Genomic DNA, 15,751 nt, shown 5'->3' with positions numbered 1-15,751 from the left:
ACATACTTCCATACTTGCAGCAATATTATTCGACAGTTCGAGTTCGTATCCATCGCTGGCATGGTATACATTCTTAATCCTAGCAAAAGTACGCCCTCTGTATTACATACTAGGAAATTGTGGGAAAAATGTCAGGGGAACGATGATTGAAATAACTACATATTTGACGTCAGACTATTACAAATAATGTGCAGAGAATGAGAAGTTTAAATCTCTTGAATAAGTCATCAAAATGCAGATAAATTACATGAGATGTCACTTAGAAGTAAGAACACGTGTCAGGTAAAATATGATAAGTTTTACAGTTTACCTTGCAATAGTCTTCAACAAGCTTCAAGGGAGTTCTTCCGTTCTGTAACCAAAAAAGCAAATCTAGTCTTTTCTTTCCGATTTAGAAATTCGGATTTGTGGAATCTGTCCAATGTACGATTTTGTCACAAATGTAATGCGATCGATGATGCTAAGAATTATACCGAGCCAGGTTCAACAAAAAATATGGAATATATACTCTGGTCGTTCTACGTCACTACAACGCTTGTCTGTCATTGGTTCTACTGTGTTTGAGTCAAAACGTTCAAAATTACAATTATATTATTTTCCCAGATTTTTCTTTGATATTACTGGCACTGGTATAATTATTTTATTCTCCAATATTTTTCTTCATTCATTGAGCCGGAAAATACTTCTGATCCAAGGGTTGTTATTACTCGTCTAGCGACTCGTAATGATAAAGGCCCCTTAGGTCACTCGAAAAGTGAAAGTATCACGGTGAATTTTACCTTATCTTTGATATCAATGTTGATATCTTGTCCAGACCCCACGTATCCTAGTAAAGTATGTGCAACGTCTGTGTAACCACTGTCCAAGCAGTGGTGTAAGCTAGTTTTGTTTAACTGAAAGTAAATAAATTAATAGAGACAAATGGGTGAATGTGACAAATAAATATATATTTCAATAGCCCCATCCCTCTACCAAAGAGTAGAAAAAATAAAATAATAATAATAATAAAAATAACAACAAAAACAACAACATCATCATCATCATCATCATCATCATCATCATCATCATCATCATCATCATCATCAACAACAACAACAACAACAACAACAACAACAACAACAACAACATACTATTGTAGGCTTTAGCGCAATCTGATTAATATTTGATACAGGAATACAGTTTGGTTGCTTTTATTGTAATGGCGGTCACTTCCGATCGGAACAACAAAATCGAAAACAAATGAGAATAAACTAGGAAAAAGAGGTATAAATAAAGCTATCGAGGAGTATGACTGATCGGCCAAGACTATACCCTCCCCCTCCCCCCAATCAGTATATTTGGTTCATTTTTATCATCAATTAATTGGTTTCAAACCACGGAATTTGATTTGATTTGAATTCATTAGGTAAAAAATAGGAATCACCACAAAAAAGGTCAGAATGAAGCAAACAACCCCCTCAAACAAAGGCAACAAAACAAACAAACAAACAAACAAACAAACAAACAAATAAACAAACAAACAAACAAACAAACAAAAAACAAGACACAACATCGGGATTCTAATAATAATTGCAGTTACAACCACTGTTACGAATAATACTAGTGCATAACTAACTTCGAACTTCTAAGCTGGCACAGAAAATACATTTATGTCGTATACAGTACAAAAATTTAAAGAAACTATGAACAACACAAATCTAATTATTGCACTTGGTAAATATATCAAATTAAGAAATATACACAGAGACCACCACCTACAAAATAATTGTAATAATACATAATAAAATATACATCTCCATAAATCTGTCTAATTACCATACATTATTTTTCTCTTTCTTTTCAATGAATAACTTTTGTAGTTCATTAGTTTTATTATGTTATGTAATGCTTCTTTTAGATAGTTTATTAGTTTTGTTATTATTTTCCTTTTCTGTTTTGTACCATTAACAACTCCCCAGGGTTTTGTTAAGTGTACTAAAATAAACGATAAACGATATAGTAATAAGTGTCCTCTTACGTCATCCTGGGCGTTGACGTCAGCACCTTGTTCGAGTAAGTAATCAACAACTTTCAAACAACCATGATACGAAGCTTTGATCAAGGCAGTCGATTTCTTCTGTAAAAATAAAAATTATGTAAATTATTTTGGTAACTGACCTCATTTAACCTTTGGTTAGGGTCATGTGTGACGGAAAATGCTAAATTTATACACGTAATATTATATATTTGCAGACAAATATCAAAGTGAGCAAACTTTGAATACTTCATACGCGGGGTCATACTACCCTAGATTATTTTTGAAGTAACCTTGAAGCGCCGTCGTTTCTAATTTCTGTCGCCTGGTGGCGGGCTTCAATCCCATCACGGAGATCACAACCCTTTAGCAGGGAAGATGGACGGCAACGGACGTCGCTACGGTCGTGAACAAGTCACTAGATCACAGTTACCTGGGACCAGTGGAGAGGATATGTGTCACGAACTGTTTCAGAAGGTATTTCAGACATTATTTTTTCAGTGAGCCTGCGATTTTTGTCAGGGAGCACGCCTGCATTTCACTCAGTGCCATATACAACCGGGAGTCGCATAGGCTAGAGGCCCAGGGAGACTACATCTCAACGAGGGAATTAACTTTAAAAGTACCGTTACCGTTACCGATCGATGCGAGGGTACGTACGCGTACCGTCTATGGAGAAGTATATATGCTTATAATTTTGAGACACGGGAACGGAGAACAGAAAAAGGTCATACGGTGACATCGCGCTTCCGTTCCACTCAGACAGTCTGACTGCCAGTTGCAACAATTGCAAATATTGTTTACTATTAGTATTTAGTATTATCGTCTGGCTCGATAGCTTATCGACTGGCCAGACAAATATCTTCTTAATATCTTGCTACAGTTTACCCTTTATGACTCAACAAAAATCTTGTCAACATTACAACATCTATGTTGTCTGGCGCCTCAAATATTATTGCAAAAGTATAGCTTATCGTCTGGCTAGTATAAAAACCATTGGCAAATCACATCGTCTGACACACAAAAATAGAAGTACAGTTGACAAATATCTCCTTAATATCTTGCTACAGTTTACCCTTTATGACTCAACAAAAATCTTGTCAACATTACTACATCTATGTTGTCTGGCGCCCCAAATATTATTGCAAAAGTACAGCTTATCGTCTGGCTAGTATAAAAAAAAACATTGGCAAATCACATCGTCTGACACACAAAAATAGAAGTACATTTGACACATTTTAATTCATTGACCTTCCTGGTAATATGTACATTGTTGCAAATATATGATTTGGCGAGGCTTTGCTAAGATTTTGGTAGTCAAGACAGAGGAAATGTTGCAATGGTGTTTGAAATGATTTTGTCACCTTGACGCCAATGGAAAATTTGTAAGAATTTACGTCAAGCCAGATAATAAAATGAAACGTTGTAGTCGTAATGTTAGGGTGAGATCAATAGTTCAATGTAGGATAAAAAACCGAATTCTTTTACTTAGCCTGCAGAACCGGGCTTAGAACAAATAATTGTGTGGTTCTGATTGCGCTCAAATTTAGAACAGGTGGGGTAGGTAGTTTTTTTATTTTATTTTATTACCTTTTTTTCATGTGAGTGTCTTGTTCAGGTTTTCCATTGTTTTCAAAATGGTCTCTGTGTTATTTATTTCTTCGTACAGCCATTGCAGATTGGAAGAACAGTTTTATATTGTGTTTTTAAGTTGATGTCAGTTTCCTCATCCACTATTTCGTGCAAGACTTCACAATTTTATTATTTTTTTTATCTGATACCTTAAAAAAATAAGGGTCAGCAGTGAAAAACTAGGTGGGGTTGGTTAACAGGAACCAGACAATTTGTTTAGGCCTTAGTAATAATTTTGTAGTGCCAGACAATAAAATGTAGCACTGCTGGTAAGATTTTTGTTACCAAATGATAAAATGTAGCAGTGTTAGTGAGATATTTGTTGCCAGATGATAAAATGTAGCAATCTTAGCAAGATTTTTGTTGCCAGATGATAAAATGTAGCAATGTTAGTAAGATTTTTGTTGCCAGATGATAAAATGTAGCAATGTTAGTAAGATTTTTGTTGCCAGATGATAAAATGTAGCAATGTTAGTAAGATTTTTGTTGCCAGATAATAAAATGTAGCAATGTTAGTAAGATTTTTGTTGCCAGATGATAAAATGAACCAGTTTTAATAATATTTTTGTCTAGCCAGATGATGAAATGTTGCAGTGGGTTAAAATTTTTGTAGAAAGTTGTTGTACAGCCATCCATAGTGTTGTAGAGCCAGATAATGAAATGACTAACAATGGAATAACATTTTTGTCAAGACTGGTGATAAAATCCAGCAGTGTTAACACACCTCCGTGTTTCAAGTTTACAGGGCTAAAGCTGCTGTTTTTTTTACTACTTTATGATGTCAAGTTTAGAATAACTCAAAAGACTATTTCATAAGTGTAAATTATTGGATATTGCGATTTTCACTCTATTATAAAGTTCACTGTAGCCAGACAAGCAATGACGTAACATTACAAATGATAAAGTTCTGTTTGGAACACATAAATCCTGATATAAGTTTCATTCAGTACATGTCTAAAGTCCATATTTGATAAGAATGTGGGTGAATGACTCTACTACCCTGGGGAGGAGGGGGGGGGGGCACTACTCCCCTATTTCAGGGCTTCTAATTAACAGTAGTCCTGTGTCCACAGACCACCAATTCTTGTCCTGTGCTATTATAATTTGCAGCTGGTAGCCCACTCAGGCTACAGGCTACCACTGATTATGTGACGATTTAAAGGATGGAAGATTTTGGCACATGAATGTATTTTAATAACACACATATTGTCAATTGAGAAACTCTGTTTTCAATTCAGGAATATGGGACTACGGGTCACCATCCTTGGGCTACCAATTTTCTAAAATTGGTAGCCCACTAGGATTACTGAAGAAAAAAATTAATTTCGAGCCCAGTTATTTGACTATATAGTATGTGTATATGTGCTGCCCTTTGTGATGCATTTTTTAGCTCTTTATCTAAAATGGGATCTGTTTTTTTTGGAGCTGAAGTATCTAATATGGGTCCTCTTCACATTACTTATTTTCAAGTTTGCTTGGTCGAAAATTTGGTAAATTGTCTACCATAACTGTTATTAAGTGCCCCCAAATAGGTGTCTGTGGTAATCACAATGAAATTGTTCTGTACACAAACCACTAAGTGAAACGTGTTTTGATCATGTGACTGTCACGTGACTGGAATACATATAGAATATAATTATTTATTTGTTCTATTACAGTGTCAGGAGTTGATGGAGGAGTTGGGATGCAGTGTTTTTGTCATCACATCAGAAGATGGAGTATCATCTAAATACATGGGAAGTGAAGATTTTGTGAGAGAGTTTCAAACTACAGGACTCAAAGTCAAACCACAGGATAGCCTGAAAGAGATTATCGCAACAGAGAAATATGATGTGATGCAATGTACGGATGATGAAATACTGAAACCAAAAGATGGTGATGTCACTTTTAAGAAACCACTTTGGAGTTTTGGAGAGACTCAACGAACTGGAGTTGAAATAAAAACAGAATATATGAATGCTTTTGAAGAAACAACTGATGTAACTATGGAAACGGTTTCAAATGATGAAAGGAGGAAAGGTGTGAGAGATGATAAGGAAAGGAATCCTGTTGCTATGACAGCGAGAGAAGAAAGAAATAGGAACCATAATGATACAGCAATTGTTACAAATGATGAAGGAAGTTATGTTGCCAGGGAAACTGCCGCATATACTTCAGGAGATATTACTGAAAGGTTTAGAGCTTCACTGTTAAATGCAGATGCAGAAAGTGATGGAAAGACATGTTTTACTGGACTGATGAAGACACAGGATGAACAGGACATCGACAGTGCAGTAGGTACAGATTGTGATGTTTCAGATAGAAGTCATTATTCCGAAAGTGGAAAGATTGGGAAGAAATTGTCTGAGGGGCAGTATGAGGAAGAAGAAGAGGAGGAAGAAGATGATGAGGAAGAAGATGATGATGAGGGGGAGGAGGAGGAAGAAGCTGATGATGATGAGGAGGAAGATGATGGTGAGGAGGAGGAAGAGGAAGATGATGAGGAGGGGGAGGAAGAGGAGGAAAGAAAATTGACTGATGAGGAAAGGTTTAATGTTCATGATTCCAAAAGACGGAAGACATGTGAACAGCAAGTAGAGGACAAATCTGAATCACAGGAAGAAGAGACTGCATCTACCATGACCTCTAGGTCAAAGGTCAACAGGAGTGAAAGGTTAAAGGTGTTAAGACTTGGATCGAAATTCACCAGTGAAGCATTAAGAGTCTTAAAGTCAGGGTTAGAAGTCAATGAAGAAACAACCAAGGTGCTAAAATCTGGGTCAAAGGTCAAGAAAGAAATGTCAAAGGTATTGAAATTAAAATCAAAGGTCAAAAAAGAAACATCAAAAATACGGAAATCAAGTTCAAAGGTCCCTAAAGATAAATCTAAAATGGTTCGAAGGTCGACATTTGTGAAAGGAGTGAGACTGATGTCGGGAGATGATGTGGAGAAATTCAAGGAGAAAGTGCGAACTGCAATGAGAGAAGACGATGCTGAGAAGTTGTTTTCATGTGAAAGATGTGGACTGTCGTTCAAAGACCAACATTTGTCAGAGCTGCACAAACTCCATGATACGTGTAAAGAAAAAAAATGCAGATACTGTGGTATTCATTTGATATATAACTCGCTAAGAGAACATAAAGTTAATAACCATATTGCAAAATTAAAACTCTGGAAATGTAAGCTATGCAGTAAAGAATTCCTGAAAAGAGATACACTCGTGACAAAACACGCACTTACACACGGATGTGTAGATCGTGTCACGTGTGAAATCTGCAACAAAACGTTTCTACGAAAAGATTCCCTAAAACAACACATGAAGACAGTCCATATCGACAAGAAAGTACAGTGTGGTATTTGTAATCATAAATTTTCTGAGAAGTACCTGCCAATGCATATGACCGTGCATAGCGACGATAAGTTAGCATGCGAGATTTGCGGAACTCGCGTTTCTAATAGAATAACCTTGAGAACGCATATGGAGTCGCATATGAAGTGGCGTTACAACTGCACAGACTGCGGTAAACAGTTTACAAAGAAACACGATTTGCAAATACATGCAAATAGACATAGTGCTAATCCGGAACTTTATCCGTGTACAGAATGTGGAAGAGTTTTCCTGCTGAAACAGGGTCTGAGGAAACACTATAATAATGTTCATAATAGACAGCTCTTCCTCTGTGACATTTGCGGAAAGAGACTTTGCAACAAACACTCGTTAAAAATGCACCAGTCCTCCCATAATCCTGTTAAGTCATGCTGGTGTGAACTCTGCAAGAAAGGATTCACGTCCAAGGAGTATTTGAAACAACACATGAAGACCCACTCATCTGAGAAACCTTTCCAATGTGAGGTGTGTGGGTATAGATGTAAACTGAAAGGAAATATGAACAAACATATGAGGGTGCACCAAAGGTCAGAGGTCACAGCTATTAAGACAAATGTGAGATGTGAAGCTACCAATGTATAAACTGAAGGAATAGGAATAAATGCAAGAGTGCATTTAAAGTCAAAGGTTAAAGGTCATGACCCTTCATCCATCTTGTTTGGCACATCAGAGCAGTCAGTTTATTACACGCATGCCTGGTTTCCATAGTGACTATGATCTGCATTGTATGAGTTCACATTGATAATATATCTATCTACGTACAGTGTATTGAGTTGTTTGTACCTAAATCATTCTGTGTAAATTTAGCATTGACTGATGTAGTATATGCATATTTTGATGACCTTGTGTCATGGATGGATGTTGATTGTTGCTATGGGTTACTGCTATCAGCTGTTCCTGTTGGTTGTTGTGGATTCATTGCTATGGGTTACTGCTATCAGCTGCTGATGTTGGTTGTGGATTGTTGCTATGGGTTGCTGCTATCAGCTGTTGCTACTGGCTGGTATGGCTATCAACTTGCTATTGGTTGATGTGGGTTGCTGCTACTCAATGTTGCAATCAGCTGTTGCTATTGGTTGTTGGTTTTTGCATTCAGCTGTTGCTATTGGTTGTTGGTTTTTTGCAATCAGCTGTTGTCATTGGTTGTGGTTTTTGCAATCAGCTGTTGCTATTGGTTGTTGGTTTTTGCAATCAGCTGTTGTCATTGGTTATTTGTTATTGCTAACAGCCGTTGCTATGCATCATGCTGTCTAGCTTTTGCTAGTGGTTGTTATGTGATGTTGGTATGGGTCATGCTATCGGCTTTTGCTATTGGTTTGTTGTGGGTTGTTGCTATGGGTAATGCTATCGGCTTTTGCTATTGGTTGTGGGTTGCTATGGGTCATGCTATCGGCTTTTGCTATTGTTGTAGGTTTTTGTATGAATTAAACTCGTCGTTACAAATCTTGGTTTGTTGTGATTGTTCAAAATGAGTGTTTGTGATGTCTTGACTACGCTTTGGATATAGAAGTAACTATTGGTTTCCCTCAGAGTGAAAAGCTATACTAGCTGTAATAGGGAACTTGCAAATCCGCCATCTTGAATATCCTGAATGTTGCATCATGGGAAATATGATAATAAATATGAAACAATCAGTAAACAGTTGTGTTACATTGTTTGTGACTACAGAGACAGTGTAGTCATGGTTACCCTGACCATTGTAGGAGGTTTATTCTATTAATAGCTCCAGATTAGGTATTACGATAAACACAGATAATCCCATAGTCATTTCAGTCTGAGAATACTCAGTTTGGATTGCAAGTTCCCTCTTAGAGCATTGTGGGTATTTGTTATACTAAAGGAGGTGAAATACTAATTTAATCCATGCCCAAATATTGTTGAAAGTAACACTAGCTGCAACTGGATGTTTGAAAATGTTTGTTACGTACAATAACTTACTCGTAATAATCATAATAGTATTGCATCACCTGTGGGTAAACATATTTTTTGTAGCTATATATTATAGATGAATTCAAATTGATTTCCAAAACAGTGCCCCCAACGCTGAACACTGTTTGAATCTGTTTACTTCTCTACTTACAGGTAATAGTAACCACTAAGTACAACTGCTGACATCAGACCATTAATGAACAGAACCTGATACAAACAGGGAAATTGGATTGATAACACTTGGCACAGGATGTTGGAACAGCAGAGACTTGTATTACATTTCATGGTTTGATAAGATCAGTTTTATGGCCTCTGTATGTGTGCATGAAATGTCAGAGAAACTGAAAATTTGTTTGCTAATATGAACTGTTTAGTTTATTATGTAAAGTGGCCATAAAACTGTTGGAAGACAAGTCTTTGCTATTCCAACATGCTGAGTCAAATGTTATTAATCCAATTCATTTGTTGGTAACAGGTTCCATTTTGATATTGGCAGTTGTAACAGATGCAATGTCTTTTCATAAGTAATTGCCTAATATTAAGTGAATATATCTTTTGTTATTTGGTAGCTAGTGAATGTTAATGAGATGATACATGTATAACATACCTGGATACATGTATAACATACCTCGATACGAGTTTAACATACCTCGATACGTGTATAACATACTAGTACCTTGATACATGTATAACATACCTCGATACATGTATAACATACCTCGGTACGTGTATAACATACCCCGATACATGTATAACATACCCCGATACATGTATAACATACCTCGATACATGTATAACATAGCTCGATACGAGTATAACATACCTCGATATGTGTATAACATACCCCGATACATTTGTACATGTATAACATACTAGTACCTTGATACATGTATAACATACCTTGATACGTGTATAACATACCTCGATACGTGTATAACATACCCCGATACATGTATAACATACCTCGATACATGTATAACATACCTCGGTACGTGTATAACATACCCCGATACATGTATAACATACCCCGATACATGTATAACATACCTCGATACATGTATAACATACCTCGATACATGTATAACATACCTCGATACTAGTATAACATACCCCGATACATGTATAACATACCTCGATACATGTATAACATACCTCGATACATGTATAACATACCTCGATACGAGTATAACATACCTTGATATGTGTATAACATACCCCGATACATGTATAACATACTAGTACCTTGATACATGAATAACATACCTCGATACGAGTATAACATACCTCGGTACGTGTATAACATACCCCGATACATGTATAACATACCCCGATACATGTATAACATACTAGTACCTTGATACATGTATAACATACCTCGATACGAGTATAACATACCCCGATACATGTATAACATACCTCGATACATGTATAACATACCTCGATACGAGTATAACATACCTCATCCTTTGCATCTATATCAGCTTTCTCCTCTATGAGGACAGTGACTACAGATATAAGACCACGCTCTGATGCCATATGTAGAGGTGTCTGACCATACTACATTAAAATAAACAAAAACAAACAAATAACGTCCCTTAGGAAAATCAAACTGACAGTTGACAAAATTATTTGAAGCATTTTAACAAACATTGTACTTGGCCTTCACACATTCTATGCTACACACATCAGATAATATTGTGTCTGTTACACACACAAACATACATAACATGCATGCATGGAAGCAGGCATATATATCTACATACATACATACATACATACATACATTCATACATACATACATACAGTTTACATACATACATACATACATACATACACACATACATACATACATACATGCACACATACATACATACATACATACATACACACATGTATACATACACACACATACATACATACATACATGCACATACACACATACATACATACACACATACATACATGCACACACACATACACATACATACATACATACATACATACACACACATACATACATACATACATACATACATACATACATATATACATACATACATACATACATACATACATACATACATACATACATGCAATATAATAGTGCAGTTCTAATTCATATAAAGAAGTTTTTCCAACTTGTTATCTTGTATCTGATATAGCCATCTGTCTGTGTGAGTCGCTCAAGAAATGGCAGACAACCTCGTAACCATGGTTATATCATTGACCCCAGTGAAATGCTAAGAGCCATGTGTGACAGACACTGCATTACCCTTACAATATCTGTAATCCCATATCCTATCTGCAATCCCACACCCTACCTACACTCCCTTAGCCCATCTATAAAACCTTACCATATCCCTTACCCCACCTGCAACCCCTTACCTATCTGCAATCCCACACCGTACCTACACGCCCTTAGCCCATCTGTAACCCCTTACCATAACCCTTACCCCACCTGCAACCCCTTACCTATCTGCAATCCCACACCCTACCTACACTCCCTTAGCCCATCTATAATCCCTTACCAATATCCATTACCCCACCTGCAATCCCTTACCTATCTGCAATCCCACACCCTATCTGCAACCCCTTACCATATCTGAAATCCCTTACCCTATCTGCAGCATTAACTGAAGCACCAGCCTGTACAAGGACACGAACTGCATCTACATTATCAGTTGTCATCGTTCTTGTTGAGTCGTCATGATCAAAGTCTAGTTCAATGTCTTGATGGTCCTATAGATGGAATTGAAGTCAATCAATTAATTGATCAACAAAGTGACCAGTAAATCAATCAATCACTTAATCTATCAAATCTTATTGAAATCTGATTGAAGTTCAATTTCTTGAATGTACTTTATTTGACATCCATGTTGTTTACCCTTTGCATTCTCGTTTGTATTATATATCGGATGTCAATCAACTAACCATCAAACCAAACGATCAGCCAGTCTATCATATATATTATTTAACACGTTATCTATATTCAAATCAGATATACTGTTTAATGATTGGGTAATACTTAACTTACATTATCTATATTCAAATCAGATATACTGTTTAATGATTGGGTAATACTTAACTTACATTATCTATATTCAAATCAGGTATACTGTTTCATGATTGGATAATACTTACGTTGCCTATATTCAAATCAGATATACTGTTTAATGATTGGGTAATACTTAACTTACGTCATCTCTATTCGAATCAGGTATACTGTTTAATGATTGGATAATATTTAACTTACGTCATCATATGCATCATCATCGTCATCGTCATCATCAATATTCAAATCAGGTAAGCTGTACTCATTGTCATCGCTGTCTTTCTGTGAATGAGTGTTTTCTATGAGATGGTGAAGACATGTTTTCTTGAACTACGGAGACAAGAAAGAGAACTTGTCATTGTCACAAATCAGACCTTTATTCTTCTGCAACACATTGAAAACTGAAGGTGCGTCTTGGACGGTGTCGTAAACAGGCTGTATTTAAGACAAAACTTGTAAATAAGAAAAGTTAGTGCTGAAATTAGTTCTTAGGTAGGCGTAAATAATGAACCCTCACCAAGAAGCAGTGAATTACAATCGAGTAGACAGTCATATTCGGGTCAGAGGTCAAGTGGAGAAGTTGATAATTTTATCAAACGTCATTGCAATTAAAAACAGACGCGCTATTTTAAAACTAGAACGATTGTTTGATATTTAGAAGACACGGGAACAAAGGAAGGATAAAATTAAGCTGTTCAGTGTTCATTTCATTTTTGTAGGAAAAAATATAATCCCATATTTTCAAGATAATTGTGAAAATATACATACAGAGCTAGTAATGCATAATGGCCTACTTCAACTCACCTTGTCACACACTGTGACGTCAGATTTCTTCTCTAATAAAAGTTCTATGACGTCAAGATTACCTTTCTTTGAGGCTTTTAAAAGAGCTGTTTGTCCTCCCTATGGAAAAGATAAACAGTTTCTCAGATCATTATGATATAATGACACTACTGGATAATACAATGCAATTAATATACGAGACAAGATAATGCAATACAGTATAATACAATACAATATCATAAAGTGCAGTGCTGTACACGTGATATGATAGACTACTATATGTAGACGAGATCACATACAATGCGAAATAACAATACAACACAATATATCATTATTATGATATGATATGGTATGCGATATATGATGCGACACGATGCAATATAATGCAAAACAAAGCAGTACAATACAATGCAATGCACAGACCATTATGGTACAATTACACATCTAAAACTGCTCCACAACAGCACAGCACAGCGCAGCGAAATAAAACACAGCAGAGCACAATATTAACGCAATGCAACACAGTATAACACAATACAGCACAACATATTAAACATACGTCATCCGTATCATCAATGTCGGCACCGGCATCCAACAAAACACTGACGGTGTCTTCGTGGTCATTTTCAGCCGCCATGTGTAAAGGTGTTTCTCCAATCTGAAGTTGAAAGTAGAAGAGAAGTTGTAGAATATACCTGATTTGAAATGTTGACCAAAGCAACAAGAATGATTACAAATGATGTATTAACAACAACAACAACAACAACAACAACAATAAATAAACATAATAGAAATATGATGGGTAGAATGAAAAGGACGTGCTCTAACTTAGACTTGAAAAAATACGTGGCCATGGTCTTCCTTGGCATTCCTTCCCCAATGCCCTGAGGCTTAGTACAAGGGATGACAACAGCGCCCACAACGGTTGAGCTTTTGGTCTAGCTCTCACTCTATTGCATAGGGAATCGTATTATTGCTTATTTGTTGTTTTTCTAACGAAAATATCACACGAATCCTGGTACTACAAATGTATCAATACTCTCTCTACACTAGAAGAGTCTTCTTTCCATAAAGGTAGGGAAATTTATTCGTTGTTATATTAGCCTGTAGACAAGGAAAACAACAGTCTGAGAAATCCTACGGTCTGTTGGGTCACTGTTCTGTATATTGTAAAGATTTTAGAACATCTAGCTTTTTTCAATTATATAATTTTCTTTAGTACAGCTTCTGTGATTGGTTGGCTTTATCCTTACCCATGTTTTGAAATTGACATCTGCACCATTGTCTAGTAGTGCTTGAACAACATCCACGTGACCGCCACGTGACGCAAAGTAGATAGGAGTTTTGTCATTCTGAAAAAAATACAAGCATAGAATTATATTAGTTTACAGCAGTCTTTTATATTTGTGGAGAAAATATCACTATGTCTTACCAAAAAGTTGATAATTTAGTACAGATCGACAATAACATATTTGATGTAGTTAACTAAGAATATATTACGTTTTTAAAACTTGTATACGTCGCTGATCTGTGTCTATGATCGCTCTTGCCGACACTGAGCGTTGCCAAGAGCTATCATAGACACAGAGCAGTGACGTAAACAGGCTGTGTTGTCAAGACCTATCATAGACACAGATCGACTGATCACTAATTTAAAATTCAATCAATCAATCAATCATAAATTATTCAATCAATCGATCAATCAGTCAGTCAATCAATCAATCAGTCAATCAAATGATAACTGACTTATTAAACTTTTATATCGGGACAAACCACCATCATTAATATCTGTCATTTTGGAACGACAGTATACAGTTAATCGATTAGTGTTACTCTCATCATCCCCCGTTATTACTCCCATCACCCCCCATCATTTGTTACTCCCATCATGCATCATTGTTACTCCCATCATGCATCATTGTCTGGTAGAATAACTACAATTAGATACTCCAAATGTTAAATTATTACCTGCACAGTATTATCTATTGGTGTGTTTCTATGGCAACTCATATAAAAATGACTTACCGATGTATCATTTACATGAAATCCTTCCGCCAATAATGCATTCACTTCATTTACATTACCATTTTCAGCAGCGTAAAATAAATTCTAATATGTAAATTAATAGGGAAAATAAATGAATTTATAAACAAAATAAAAAGACATGCCAGCAAGGGCAATACCCCCCCCCCCCCCGCCGCCTGTACGTGCAATGATTTGGGTGATCGACCAAGATATTTTGAGCCGCAGGCATTCATTTGAGGTTTGTCGCTTCCTAAGAATACCTATTGTTCTCAATACCTGTGTTTATGGCTGTAAAGTTTATCATGTGCTATTGTCCTCAAGTGTTCCTCAGTTCACAAATGCCTTCAGGACATTTGGTGTACATTGACAGATTTGAAACACGTAGACCACAGTATATCTATGGAGTCTATTAAAGTTTAGTGTACTGTGACCCCGTGAAAAGGTCATAACATGGTGACGTCTTTTCTACCTGGTACCATTGGCATGCCATACAACCCGCGAAAAAACATCAGTGCGTTTGTTTGAATGACGTGAGCCAAGGAAAGACTTCATGCAAAGACAGAATTATGTGAAACCGACACTGTAACTGATATAAAAAGAACAGCAGGTACCGCTGATGTGGGTTCAGGGAACGACTTTATCGGTTTGTTATGTCTGTGGTGTAGCAATACGTTAGTAACACTAACAGTCAGACTCGATTGTTATAATGCATAGCGTTCTATGTCTAAACAGAGTTATGGGATCTTACGCTCATGTAGTGTTTATCCTTTGATAAGTTACTGCCACTATAAAATTACATTGTATGTCTTTGCACGAAACTTGTCTCATTCCTGCTAACCACAAGCAATCAAATGCACCAGTGTTTTTTCGGGGGTTGTATACAGTATTGAGTTCAGAGGCGTCATAAATCGTGATTTGATGATAGCAACTATGTACACGATCGATATA

At 36.3% G+C, this 15,751-nt stretch overlaps 2 protein-coding genes across 2 annotated transcripts in view; one reads left to right on the top strand and one right to left on the bottom strand.

The window, feature by feature from the left end:
- Window positions 1-259: 259 nt before the first annotated feature.
- Window positions 260-15,751, bottom strand: part of LOC144450071 (uncharacterized) — a 17,029-nt gene continuing 1,537 nt past the window's right edge. Inside the window, exons 2-11 of the mRNA XM_078140638.1 lie at window positions 14,804-14,887; window positions 14,032-14,130; window positions 13,338-13,436; window positions 12,800-12,898; window positions 12,197-12,325; window positions 11,560-11,682; window positions 10,402-10,500; window positions 2,018-2,116; window positions 780-893; window positions 260-352 (exon numbers count right to left, since the gene is read on the bottom strand). Of these exons, the coding sequence (XP_077996764.1) occupies window positions 260-352; window positions 780-893; window positions 2,018-2,116; window positions 10,402-10,500; window positions 11,560-11,682; window positions 12,197-12,325; window positions 12,800-12,898; window positions 13,338-13,436; window positions 14,032-14,130; window positions 14,804-14,887 (1,038 nt within the window). The remainder of the gene's footprint in view (window positions 353-779; window positions 894-2,017; window positions 2,117-10,401; window positions 10,501-11,559; window positions 11,683-12,196; window positions 12,326-12,799; window positions 12,899-13,337; window positions 13,437-14,031; window positions 14,131-14,803; window positions 14,888-15,751) is intronic.
- LOC144450351 (uncharacterized) lies at window positions 2,393-8,371 on the top strand. Its single transcript, XM_078140953.1, has 2 exons — window positions 2,393-2,491; window positions 5,305-8,371. Exons 1-2 carry the CDS (start codon window positions 2,393-2,395, stop codon window positions 7,594-7,596), a joined length of 2,391 nt encoding a protein of 796 aa, XP_077997079.1. The 3' UTR covers window positions 7,597-8,371.

The sequence above is a fragment of the Glandiceps talaboti genome, chromosome 19 (assembly GCF_964340395.1).
Source record: "Glandiceps talaboti chromosome 19, keGlaTala1.1, whole genome shotgun sequence".
In the NCBI taxonomy this organism is placed as follows: Eukaryota; Metazoa; Hemichordata; class Enteropneusta; family Spengelidae; genus Glandiceps; species Glandiceps talaboti.
Note: the sequence above shows the minus strand (reverse complement) of the source record. Positions and strands in the feature narration are given on the sequence as shown.